The sequence below is a fragment of the Xyrauchen texanus genome, chromosome 3 (genome assembly GCF_025860055.1).
Source record: "Xyrauchen texanus isolate HMW12.3.18 chromosome 3, RBS_HiC_50CHRs, whole genome shotgun sequence".
Classification (NCBI taxonomy): domain Eukaryota; kingdom Metazoa; phylum Chordata; class Actinopteri; order Cypriniformes; family Catostomidae; genus Xyrauchen; species Xyrauchen texanus.
This window is the reverse complement of record NC_068278.1, coordinates 41,790,581-41,804,272: the sequence shown is the minus strand read 5'-3', so window position 1 is coordinate 41,804,272 and position 13,692 is coordinate 41,790,581. Positions and strand designations below refer to the sequence as shown.

Sequence of the window (13,692 nt, the reverse complement as noted above, 5' to 3'; positions counted from 1 at the left end):
ACCATCAGAATGGGAAGAAATGTGATCTCAGTTATTTCGACCGTGGCATGATTGTTGGTGCCAGACAGCTGGTTTGAGTATTTCTGTAATTGCTGATCTCCTGGGACTTTCACGCAAAACAGTCTCTAAAAACTACTCAGAATGGTACCAAAAAACATCCAGTGAGTGTCAGTTCTGTGGAAGGAAACCCATTGTTGATGAGAGAGGTCATTGGAGAATGGCCAGACAGGTTCGAGCTTTTAGAAAGGCTACGGTAGCTTAGATAACCACTCTGTAAAATTTTGGTAAGCAGAATAGCATCTCCAAATGCACAACACGTCGAACCTTGAGGCGGATGGGCAACAATAGCAGAAGACCACGTCTGGTACTTTAGCATTCCTAATAAAGTGCTCAGTGAGTATATATATATATATATATATATATATATATATATATATATATATATATATATATATATATATATATATATATATATATATATATACTCACTATAGCATTAATTCAGGTTTCTACCTGTGATAGTCTTGTAAGACATGTTACATGTTAAATATTATGCACTGCGGTTTCAGGAGACACTTTGGTTCATTTCTTCCACTGTACACAGAAGGAAATGAAAATAATAACCACATGACTATTCCGCCTCAATAAATTTCTAGTCGATTGTCGACTATTCTGACCCATCCCTAAAATCAATATTGATCCTCAAAACAAAGAGTCAAAATGTAGCTTTATGTAGCTTGTATAAATAATTATTTTAACCAGTTGCTTAACTTTTAAAGAGACTGAAATGTGCTGAAAACTCAGTACTAAGCAGGCCAAGGTTCTAAAATCTAGTGTGCATTATTTTTGCTGCTGCAACTTAGCTGACTCAATAAAAGTGTTCTTTCTCCTTAGCAATCAGATCAAGGTGTATCAGGTCTTGAATCCTCTTCATTGTACATTTTGGTTAAAACGAGCATCTCAAGTCATTCTGTACAGGTGATGAGAGAGGGAAACTCAGGATGTAAAATGGAGAAGAACACTCCCAAATGAGAAGTATACCATGTTTGTTCAGGCTTACATCCCTTTCAGCGCAAAAGCCAGGTATCATTGCACAACTTCAGCATTATTTCCAGACTTTTCACAACTGCATTGGTTTCATCCTAATCTAACACAAAACAATATGTTTAAAAATTAACTGAGTCTTCTTAAACTTATTTTGTTTACATCAAATGCATGCCAGCATATCTTGGAGCAGCAATAGTAATAATCCCTGTATAGCTGTCAGTCACTTTCTCGTTTATTTGATGTTTATCTGTTAAAGTAGTTCACATCCCTGCTACTGTTGTTAAGAGTCTTATGTTTCATGACATGAGCATATTAGATTAAAGAGTATTTACTTGACAGTGAATTTAAGTATAGGAGCGAGACAGAGGTAGATTGTCCTCGGCCCCATCCTTCTTATGAACTATTTGTCCAATGTGAGGTTTGTAGGATTGTGCGACAGGTAGAAGACAAATCAAATGCCCCTGAGTCATTGAAACAGATTGAAAATAGAACTTTAAGAAATTAAGTAGAATGGTCTACTTAAAATTTAAGCTTCGACTTAAAAGTTCATTGCAGGGATTTCAGATTTTAAAGTCTAGTAACATGAAAGGACATCTCTACATTTTAACGATCTTAGATTTGTGCTAAGTTTAAAAGGTTTAAAGTTGTATCTGTGATCATCACGTTTGAAGATATTTGTCTTAAATTATGTCTCAGTGGTAACGTGTATTCCTGGCACTTCTACTTTTAGGCTAATGCAACATCTTCTAGCTATTTTCATTTTGCTAAAGATCTGTGGCCCTGACAACAAGGAAGGACCTCAAGAATGAAAGAGAGAGAGAGAGAGAGAGAGAGAGCGCAAGATAGAGAGAGAGAAAGACAGTGTTAAAAAAGTGTTTTTATCAGTAATGCATTTAGAAACTAGAGAAAAAGAGTTATGTAGGGCAGATTGTGACAAGAAAAATCAAATGTAGGCCATTATATTTTTTACTAGTTTTAAAAAAAGATACTTTTGTAACAACTATACACCAGTGTAACGTATTCAATGGAAAGGAGGAGGCGAGAACCGGCTTGATAATATAAATGATAGTTTTAATGAGAAACTTAAAACAAAGACACACACACATGACGGACATGTCCGCTAACGATCTCTCTCTCCCGCACGATACTCTGCAGTCGGCCTTTAAACCTCAGAGGCTTGATTAGCCTAATACGGGACCAGGTGTGTATGATCATGACCCGGCCCCGCCCTCCGCCCTGCCACAACCAGATATTTTTAAACTTCTGTCTCAGAATTGACTGAGACCCCTTTCTTCCATCTGGCTCCTAAGCCTTAATTTGGCTCTGTATACGTATACTTACACTCAGTCACCATTAGGGATCCTGCCTGAAGTGACCAAACAGTGAAAAATCAATACTTAATGGGCTTTGACTTGAATTAAATTCAGATGATGATTTTCGTGACTTCTGCTTTTTTGTTCTTGCCGTACAGGACTAAAAATTCGTGAAGTGATGATCAATGTTACCAGGCAGCAGGTGGAGGATTTCCATGGTCCTGAAGACTACTGGTGCCTGTGTGTAGCCTGGAGTCACCTAGGAACCTCCAAGAGTCGTAAAGCCACAGTGAACATAGCATGTGAGTACATTACGTCATTTATATCTGAAAATGTCTCTCTCTTTCAGCATTGCTTAAAAGCAGTTGAAAGAAACATTGTTTTGTATGGCAAAGATGAAACGTATTAAATTTTTTAAATTTTTAGGGCTGTCATTTAGTTGAATTATCATTAAAGCTCAACAATTATGAAATATTACCTTTGATCAAACAACACTGTAAATGAAAAAGCCTGCTAGCTAGTTGCCAAAATCTGTTAAATATAGTTTTGTTTTGTTTTATTAAATAAGGAACTAAATGCATTTAAACAGATTGCACTACATTGTGAATGGAAAACATACTGTATACTATATAAAATGTATACTGTGTTTGTATATATATATTAGGGCTGGGAAATTAAATCTGTAATTATTTGTTAACAGTTTAACGCATTAAAAAAAAATGCAAATAATGTAGTATCTGTTTTTTTTTGGTTTGTTTGTTTTGTTTTTTTTTATTCCTAAAATGTAACTAATGTTTTTGAGACTTTAAACTTCAGCAAATTAATCTTCAGCATTCAATTAATTTTATATCTGTATGTATAGTGTCTAATAATGCATTGGCAGTGCACACTTATCTTGCCAATAAAGACTGATATAAAATAAATCTGACAATTTTATCCTATTATTAATTAAGTCCTCTGGAAAATTACAGAACATTTTGCCAAACTTTTAATTATAGTGTGTCCACTGATTTTATGGCATTTATAAATATACTTGAATCAAAAATTATACCTGTAAAAATGTGTTTAATTAACTTCTAATATGTACATTGTAACAGTATAAGGATGGGCAAGGAGGAGGCAGGAACCGGCTGAGCAGTCAATGTAAAATTTCATCAGAAACTCAACAAAAACAAACATAAACATAAGGACATACATGCAACGCGGCCTCATGCATCTCTCTCTCTCTCTCTCTCGAACTGGCATCTCCGGCTGTCAGCTGATTCTGCGCCGGCCGTGCAGCCTCACGGCCCGGCCATGCCTTCCTCCTCATCACACTCCTCCCCTGCCAGATTCAGGCTGGGGTGCCACCTGTCTGACTAACTCCCTCCTCATCTCTGGAGAGGAGACACTGACCTTCTGGATGTTCTGTCAGCCAGTGGTCCACCCTGCCTCCTGTGAACCTGGAGTAGAAACAAGGGGAGGTGTGAGGAGAGGAAAGGGTACCTCACATCCTGCCTGGCACACTCTACTTCCTCTGTCAAGAATGTTCAGTTGGTAATATGGAATTTGTCCTGTTATTATCTGGTTTATAGAAAATGTAGATGTGTATTAACTTTTTCAAACTTTTATTGCATTTTTTCATGAAAAGAAGGATGTGTAGTGAGTTGAGGGATGTATAAATAAGCGTCACTTGTTTTGTCATTTAACAACTGAACATCCTTTCAGTTTTTTTACATACAGTATATCATAGAACTGATGATGAGGTTTGAATGGTACTCCTGACTGTAAGGTGTAATTGATCAATGTTTTGCAAATGGATGTTGTTATTTCAAACAGCACATACTTTGCTGCTTTATTGCCAGATTAAAACATAATCATAGGCATACTCCAAATGAACTATAAAGGACAATTATGTTTACATGCATTCCTTTTTTCTGTATAAAGGGGACATTTTTTTAAAGGAATAGTTCACCCAAAAATGTACATTTTTGGTCACACACAGAGAGAGAGAGAGAGAGAGAGAGAGAGAGAGAGAAGAACTTGCTTGCTGGCTCCCGGACACACTGTAGCCCGGTCCTCAACCGCTCTTCCGCCCTCTGGCAGATGCCAGCTCTCTCCTCCTCTGGTGGACGGCAGCTAGTTCTTTGGCCCCTGGTGGATGGAACCACTCCTCCCCTTCTTTGTTGGATGACCCTGGTGGATGGCAGCGGCGAGGACTCCGTAACAGCAGATCCCTCCTCCATCCCGGGATTCAGCACCACTGTAACAGTATAAGGACGGGCAAGGAGGAGGCGGAAACCGGCTGAACAGTCAATGTAAAGTTTAATCAGAAACTCTCTCTCAAACTGGCTTCTCTGGCTCCCATTTATCTCGCTCTCCCGCTGATCAGCTGATTTACCACCGACCGTGCAGCCTCACAGCCTGGCCACGCCCTCCTCCTTGTCACATGTGTGTGTGTGTGTGTGTGTATATATATATATATATATATATATATATATATATATATATATATATATACAGTATTAAGATAATAATAATGAATTATTTTCATTGAATTATTATGTTATTATATTGAATATCATTTGCGAGTAAATCAAGAACTCAGGAATTAGGAACACATTTGATCCACTTCAAAATACTGTGGGGTGTCATTTTAAGCTATTGAAGTGGCTTGTTTTTATTGATGGCATACCTGATACTGGATTCCACTGGTTTTGGACATTTTCTAGTGCTTTCTTCCATCAAATTAAAAGAATTTGATGTGTATGGGAACACAATCCATTGCAGAACAACCATGGTGGGTTAGATGCAGAACTGACAACCAGTGACACCTGCAACTCAAGCAGATGGCCGGAAACACCATCAAGACTGCCTGCACTCTCTTGTCCTTTTGCCTTGGCTTTCCAAGGTTGTATAGTCAAAACTAAGGGCAAGGGAGCATAGAGAGAAGGATGCTGAGTGGAGAAGGCGATTGGCATAGCTAGACATTGGCTCGGACTCTGCCCGCTGTGACAGCTGCCTCTTATCTTTTCAAACAGACCTCCGCAAGAACTTCGAACATGATCCTCAAGGGAAGGAAGTGCCAATCAAGGGTATGATTGTGCTGCATTGCCGTCCCCCAGAGGGAGTGCCCATGGCAGAGGTAAGACCCATCCTCTCAGCCTCTGACATCAATCCCACAGGGACAGTATCTGGGAAGGGAAATGCGTGCTCTCTGCTAACTGGAGAGAGGGGCTTCAGTGTTGTTTTCTAAACCTATATACAGAGAAAGTGCTGCCTGTTTCTGTGCCTAAAGGGATAGTTTACCCAAAAAGAAAAATGTTGTCCTCAATTACTCACCCTTATATTGTTCCAAAACTATTTGATGTTCTTTTTTCCGTGAAATAAAAAAGGAGAAGTTTGGCAGAATGTTCAGTCTAATTCACCATTCACTCAATGCAAGTTAATGGTGACCGAGGCTGTCATTCTTCAATTCTGCCAACAGCTGCTTTTGTATAATGGAAGAACGGAAGTAGAATGCTTTTGAACAACATGTGCATGAGTAAATGATGACAGAATTTTCTTTTTTTGTGTGTGTGTGAACTATCACTTAAAAAAAAATTAAGAACAGCTACTGACTGTTGTGATAATATTTGATAGATTTATTTAAGCCGGTCTGCATATCATGGATCGTAAGCAGGTGATATATCTATAATAAACATGTGTGTGATTGTAGCAGGGTTTGGATCTTGGCAGCCATCAATGCTTCATTAATGATTCAGTGATGAAATAGAAGAGCTCTGTCAGCTTCTGTCTCCTCGAGAGCACAGTGGTCAGTAAAGGAGGAAATCTGGGAAGGACTGGAAGACAAGAATCTCCCCTCAAGTCCTTTGTCAACATAAATGAAGTCAGCTATAAGAGAGGGTAGTAAATAATGTAGAGTATAGACCAGCAATGGGCAATCCAGTCCATTCCAGCACACCTCCGCCATGAAAAATTTAAATCCAAGCTGTGAGGGAGGAGGGGTGCAAAGATTTACAAGGCATTATTTTACCAGCAGGTCGGATGCTAACACTGTCTCTCTCTCTCTCTCTCTCTCTCTCTCTCTCTCTCTCTCTCTCTCTCTCTCTTTCTCTTTCTCTCGCTATCCTAGTGGAAATGTGTTTGTTGTTTTAAATTGTCATATTCCCCCCCTAGAAACACTTTGAAGAAATTCTGAGGTCACATAAAGCTAATGGGATTTGTCTTTCTGCATTTAGTCAGTTTTATTCTGTTGTCTCTTAGGATACATAACCAGATCTCGGTTCTAATATGTAAGCAAATACTAAGTATGTTCTGGAGTAAATAGTGTCATTGGTCATTGTTATTTCACAATTACTTTTATGAGGTGTTCTGAAGAATGTCTGACCTATTATTTTCCACACAAACAAATTATATGTTGATTTATTATGCCAATCTCCAAAAAGTAAGTAAAAAAAAGCATCATAAATGTAGCCTGAAAAGGGGGGGCCTGGGTAGCTCAGTGAGTAAAGATGCTGACTACCACCCCTGGAGTTTGCGAGTTTGAATCCTAGGCCGTGCTGTGTGACTCCAGCCAGGTTTCCTAAGCAACCAAATTGGCCCGGTTGCTAGGGAGGGTAGAGTCACATGGGGTAACCTCCTCGTGGTCGCTATAATGTGGTTTGCTCTTGGTGAGGCGCAAGGTGAGTTGTGCGTGGATGCCGCTGTGGCTGGCGTGAAGCCTCGACATGCACAATGTCTCCGCAGTAACACGCTCAACAAGCCATGTGGTAAATTGTGTGGATTGGCGGTCTCAGACGTGGAGGCAACAACTTATCTACTGTATTCCAAATATTCTGAAGACATACGATAGCTTTTTTGATGAACAAATCAAAACTTGAATAGCTATTAACTGATAATCTTCCTCTCCGCTGGAGCTGATGCAACGGGGATCTCTTTTTGTGTTTCATAGAAGTAAGAACATAATATGTGGTTGGAATAGCACTGGGGTAAGATAGTGTCAAACATCAAAAGGTTCATTTTTGGGTGAACTGTATATTTAAAAGGGTGCACTGTCCCTTTAAATAGTGGTAGTGGTAGGTAATAGTGGTGAATTAAAAAGTGTCATAGAATTATGCAGTGTCTACACAGAGTCTAGCACTTCAGCAATTACATCTCTAACACAAAAACTTTCAAATGACCTTTTACGAAGAGAAAGGTTTTCCTATTTCAGACCTAAACTGTTACAATTTCCCTCAGAGAGCTGCTTAAACCTTTTTGCATAGTTGCCTAGATTGTGTTATAATAAAAATATTTTTTAATGAGATTATGCACACTAAAGTTACGTTACTGAGTTTAAGTACCCCTTCTTTTTTTTTTTCTGCTAAAGATTTTTTTTTGTTAAATGGTCACACCTTCACATTTACTGTTTTGTCTCTGGGCTATTTACATAGAATTTATTCAGAGGAACCCTTAAGGAAAATAACGCTAATGACAAAAGCAATAGCAATTTTTTTGTGTTCGTACCTGTTTTCTACCTCTCTGCCCGTATTCCTACGGATTTCCGATTATCTCCTTGTATTTTGCTCATGTCCTGTTTCAGCCACAATGAGAGTGAATAATGTTCTTGATGATCTAACAAGCCAATTACAGACCTGCCTGAGCTGGATGGTATCGTCTCTCTGTTGATAAGACTGATCTGGGTAGAATGGTAATGTGCTTGTGTTCAGGAGAGGAAAGGGTTTGCTTTTTGTTTGTTGCTGCCTATCCTTCTGTATTAAACTTCTTATTGGCCACCACTATAACAATTGGCCACCATGGGAATTGTAGCACAGCCCTACTCCCAGTACTCTCAGTGTTTTTTATTTTTATCAGGATTGTTCCAATTTCCAATTCAGATTGAATAAGGGCATATCAAAGAATAAATTGGAATATTTACTTTTGAGTTGAATGGAAAAAACAAGTCAAATGGAATTAATTTGTGGACTTCAAGGATTTATTTAACTGAGATGACTTGGATTATATGGATCGCTTCAATACCTACTGATAAACAGGCAAATCCTGACCTACCAAGACATTTTCCATCAGAAAAAGAGGTAGAAATGGCTCCAGTGAGCAATAGATGATACCCCTAAAACCTTTGCTGTGGTGCAGAACTTTGAGCATACAGTAAATATGTTTATCAGGTTGGATTTAAAATACAAATAGGCACTATTTAAGCCTGCCGGAACCCTCACTTGCCTCTCACAGACCCTGCTTCACTGACATCCTGTCTCAGTAAATTTTCGAGTCACATCTTGGATTTTAGAAAGAAAACCATCCATCTTTATATGTAGTGGAGACATGCAATAGTGTAGAATGTCCTGTTAGAAATAAAATTGATTATTTTAATTCATAGATGGATTATTAATCATGTGTTGACAATAATGTATTGCCATAGTTTGCTTATTGTTTATACCACAGTTATCTTGTTAATAGGAAGGCATCAGATAACCCTGGTAGAATTTCTGTGATTTGAGTGGTTGGTTTGATCTGTGATGGTGTTGTACCACAGTGGTTAAAGCTCTGTGATGATTACCAAATGGTTGCAGGATCAAATCCCTCTTTGGTTTATATAAGAGCAATGCAGTTGCTCTTGTATCACTTGCATCTGCTAAATTACTATTTACTAGACTGAAATTATCCAGTCATAACTGGACCCATACCTAGAATACTTTGTGCTTATAATTGGGAAGATTGTCCTAAAATATTACAGAAAACAAACTGAGCAGCAAATCAGCAGCACAATTTTGAGGAAAGCATGTTAAAAGAGCTCTTTTAAGATTAACTATTGTATATGCTAAAACAAGGGTTGGGGTCAGAAGCATGATTCCACTGCCCTGGAGTATCTGCATCCCTTGAATTGCTTTTAAAAAAAAAAATATATATATATATATATATATATATATATATATATATATATATATATATATATATATATATATATATATATATATATTTAATATTATTATTATTATTATTATTATTATATATTATTATTTTTTTTTTTTTTTTTTTACAAAAGCTGACATTTTGTTTTTCCCACACCCAGCTCATGCTATTCTCAAGATTGTGGAGTAAGACCTTCCAGCCAAGTTCTTGCACAGGTCCCCAAGCAAGAAGCTGTTGCCATATAATACAATATCTCTGTTAATTTAGGGGCATTGACCTTTTTGTTGTAGCTTGCTGTGAGTGACAGAAGGGGAATGTCTAGGTTACTGTCGTAACCCCCATTACCTGATGGAGGGAACGAAACGTTGTGCCACAACACCGTACCAACCACTGTAACGGCAGAACCTTATTCTTGGCTCCTTAGTGCAAAACCTGACTAAACAGATGCTTGATTCCTTCCTTTTATACCCGTATGTCTGGGGTAGGGACATGCAAATTCTGTTTGCCAATTCTCATTGGCCTTTTCTCAAAGCTCAGAGGCAACTGAGGCGCGCAAGAGAGACCCCTAGTGTCACTTCACCGACACAACTTCTCGTTCCCTCCATCAGGGAATGGGTGTTATGACAATAACCTAGATGTTTTGATGGTCTTGTCATTGTTTTGTATGCATGTGATTGGATTTTATACACAGTCAGTGAGGTGGTGTTGTTTTTTGCTCTCTGAGGGGCTTCTATCAGAACTGTTTAATCACTGTAAGAACCCTGTTAAAATATAAAGTAGTTTCAACAGCCTCTTCTCCAGTGTATACACACAAACACTTACTCATGTTGGCATTTCTATTGTGGTGCGGACTTTCCATTGTCTTTTGTTGTTTTATTGAGCTTGTCACGTTCCTGTGTTGTCTGGCCTATGTTCTCTGTTTCACCCATTACGTTTATGTCATGTTTCCGTGTTGTCTGCTCCGTGTTTTCCGTTTCACCCGTCACTGATCCTGTTCCATGTCACGTTTTCCCTGTTGTCCGCCCAGAGTCTCACTGTCCGTGTGTAAAACTACTATTCCCACAATTCCTGGCCTCTCTCACTGCCTGCACTCTTCATTGTTCTCACCTGTGTCTCGTTTAGTCTTCATTGTGTTTGTGTATTTAACCCTGTTTTTTTCTCCTTTCCCCTGTCGGTCTTTGTTGAATGTAGATGCCTGATTCCCATGTTTTCCATCGTTGTTTTTGCTGCTATAATCTCCTTGTGTGCCGTCTGTGTTCCTGTTAACTCCTTGTGTGCCTTCCGTGTTTTTGTTTACCTTTTTTTCCCATCGTGGATGTTTTCTTTTGTTCATGTTTTTTTGTAGTAACCCTTTGTTTAATAAACCGCCGCTGCAAATAGACCCTCGTCCTGTGTCTGCCTTCACCCACAATCGTGACAGAGCTGATGGTTTTTTCTATCCCTTAACCCTTCCATTTCCACTTAACCTAACTTTATTGTTGGATTTATTTATATTGCATTTTTTAAGTAGGCATTATTTAGTTAATTGAGCCATTTTCCTTAACTATCTTTGTGGGGACTTTTGGTCAACATGATGTGGGCAATCAACCCAGCAATTCCCCCTTCACACACACAAACACACTGAACAGAAACAAATATATAAAAATATTTTCAAGCTGTTCTGACTTCCTATCTTTTTTTATGGGTGACAGCAGAGTAACCCGAGTTCTTTGTGATAAAAGCAAGGTTTTCACTTAGGCTGATCTCTTCCTGTCAACAGGGCCTTAATCAGGTAGGATAGAAGCACTAATGAAATCACGAGATTCTCTTGATGCTGTGGAAACTCTTCATTCAGCCCTGCCATGGTTAGCCATGCTATAATTGAAACAAATGTGCCAATTAAGCCATTCATTTCGCACGTATTCTGCCACACATTTACTTAGCTAATTTGTATCTTTCTCTTCTCTCTCTCTCTCTCTCTCTCTATTTCTCTTCTTCTCTCTTTGCCTCTTGATCTATTTCCCTCCATATTTTGAGTGGTATACATGCTCTCTCGCTTTTCTTTAACATGCATGTTCTCTTCACCTTTTCATCATTACCCAAAGGCTGAGAAGAAGTGGTGTTCAAGAATTTAGAGCAGGGTAAATGTGTCAACAGAGAGATCTGCTTTCACTGTGCACTAACTGGCTATTTCAACTTCCAAGTTTCTCGAGAAAACTCCAGTAAATGCAAAATAAGAAAACTGCTTTCTACTAGCAAAGGTTTGTTGCATTTGAAGTAGTGTATGGAAAATAAGTGTCAGATTAACTTTGTAAGATTTCAACTAATTTCACCAAACATATTTTCACAGCTTTAACATCACAAACATCTAACTTAGTTATTAGTCTATTAGTCTTATTATGCATTTGGATTCGTCATAAAGCTCATAAAATGATTAAAACATATCATGAACTAATCTGTGAACATGGAGGTAATGCAATTCTGAGAAATGATGGGCTGGAGTTGAAAGTGATGTGATGAGAATAGAGGAGAAGGGTAAAGAGGACATCCTTGCAGTTACTTTTCAGATCATGAGAACAGAATGCATTATATGGACCCACGTTATCATTAAAACACAATCAAGACAGATATTTGGTGTTGTGTGTTTTTTTTTCTTTCACTGGATTAAAGATGAATATTATACAATTTACATTTTTGTGTCTTTGAGTGGAAGCGCATTTGTGTCCTTGAATTCCTGTGTCCTTATATCGCTCTCATAAGGGTGGTGTGGTGTAATGGTTAAAGATGTAGGCTGGAAATCGAAATGGTTTAGGTTTCAATCCTATGAGCTTTTTTGCTTTTCCCTTGTGTAAGGTACTTAAACTCAGTTTGTTCCAGGGCAACTGTCCCTGTATAAGTAAACTGTAAGTCACTTTAGATAAATGTATTGGCTTATTTTTTGAGTGTGTACCATGTACCCATCATAATATATTTGTCCATTACAACATGCAATTTTCTAAAAACAAATGATTTTTGTGTAATTCCCAGTGAGTGTAATCTGTTTAGTCAGTTGCAGTTTGGTTAATACGTGCATCTCTGTGTCTCTCAGGTGGAGTGGTTAAAAAATGAGGAGTTGGTCAGCTCTCTTCAAGACGATAACATTGACACTCGAGCTGACCACAATCTGATCATCAATGAAGCCAGACTTTCGGACTCCGCCAACTACACCTGTCTCGCCAGTAACATAGTAGCAAAGAGACGCAGTGCCACGGCGACTGTAGTTGTTTTTGGTAAGACAACACTGATACTCTTCATTTAATTGACATTGATTGTTGACAGCTGGCTTTGTTTTTCTTTTCAAAGGATTTCTTGTTCTGTCTCCTCTGTTTTGATATGTATTTGCTAAATTTACTCTTTTTGAAAAAGGGATTCTCTTTAAATTATACCCTAAAATCCAGTAATATATTAGTGACAGTTGCTGGGTTTCCATCCAAAATGTTTACAATTTTTTAGTGCATTTCTAAAACTTTTACTTAAGAAAATACAAATTGTTGCACGTTTCGATCCACTATGTAATGTGCATTATCATGAGGGAGCTGCCTCGTCTTGATGGAGCAGCTGAAGGACCTCTCCCTGCTTTGGGTACAGTTTTATTTGCATGATTGGAGCAAGTATCTCATTTTATTAAATGCATCTACCGCAGAATAATATGATATAATGTGGGCTGATATAGATGTGATGCCCACACACAGACAGTCTCTGTATACCTGGGAGTGCCCGCTCTCAAAACTGTTCTGGCGGATTGTGAGGACCCATTTATCGGCCAGCTTTGGGTTAAACACTTCCGAATGACAAGTGCTATGTTCAAAGAATTGTGTGCCAAGGTCAGACACCTTTCGGTGGGCTATCGCACACTAATAACACATGCACGAATAGTCAAAACACATAATCGTTATGCAAATAAACCATTTCCATCACCTTAATGCACATTTTAACTAATGCGAAAACCATTCAGGATTTTTATATGTAATTTCAAAATAAGCATAAAAATATTTGGATGGATACCCACCTAAAAAAAATTATAACAATATTTGTGTCTGTCAAAGATTCACACTATAATCATATTTTCAAATTTTAAACATTACTTTTAAATATTTTGACATCCTGCAGTCCTGAAAGCACAGTTCCCCTACAGAACATTGACAGTTATATTTAGCAGTTAGCAGATGCTGTTATCCAAAGCAATTAAAAAATTTGAATAGTGCGAGCAGAAGCACTTTATTCAATGGAGAAAACAATACAAGAAGAGCCAACATCCTAAGGTCCCTATTTTAAGAATGCTAGCATTAAGCATAGGGCAATGCTTTAAGTCACAAGCGCAAAGTCACTGGGCATGGCCATTAAGGTTTGATATTTTTGTGCAAGTATGCGCTAACTAGGTGCAAGTGGTTTTGGCAAAATCCCCCAAGCAACATGCAAATGG

At 38.2% G+C, this 13,692-nt stretch overlaps 1 protein-coding gene across 1 annotated transcript in view; it reads left to right on the top strand.

The window, feature by feature from the left end:
* The window catches only part of unc5db (unc-5 netrin receptor Db), a 257,129-nt gene that overhangs the window by 181,515 nt on the left and 61,922 nt on the right, over positions 1–13,692 (top strand). The window contains exons 3-5 of the mRNA XM_052093637.1: positions 2,519–2,662; positions 5,381–5,484; positions 12,319–12,499. Of these exons, the coding sequence (XP_051949597.1) occupies positions 2,519–2,662; positions 5,381–5,484; positions 12,319–12,499 (429 nt within the window). The remainder of the gene's footprint in view (positions 1–2,518; positions 2,663–5,380; positions 5,485–12,318; positions 12,500–13,692) is intronic.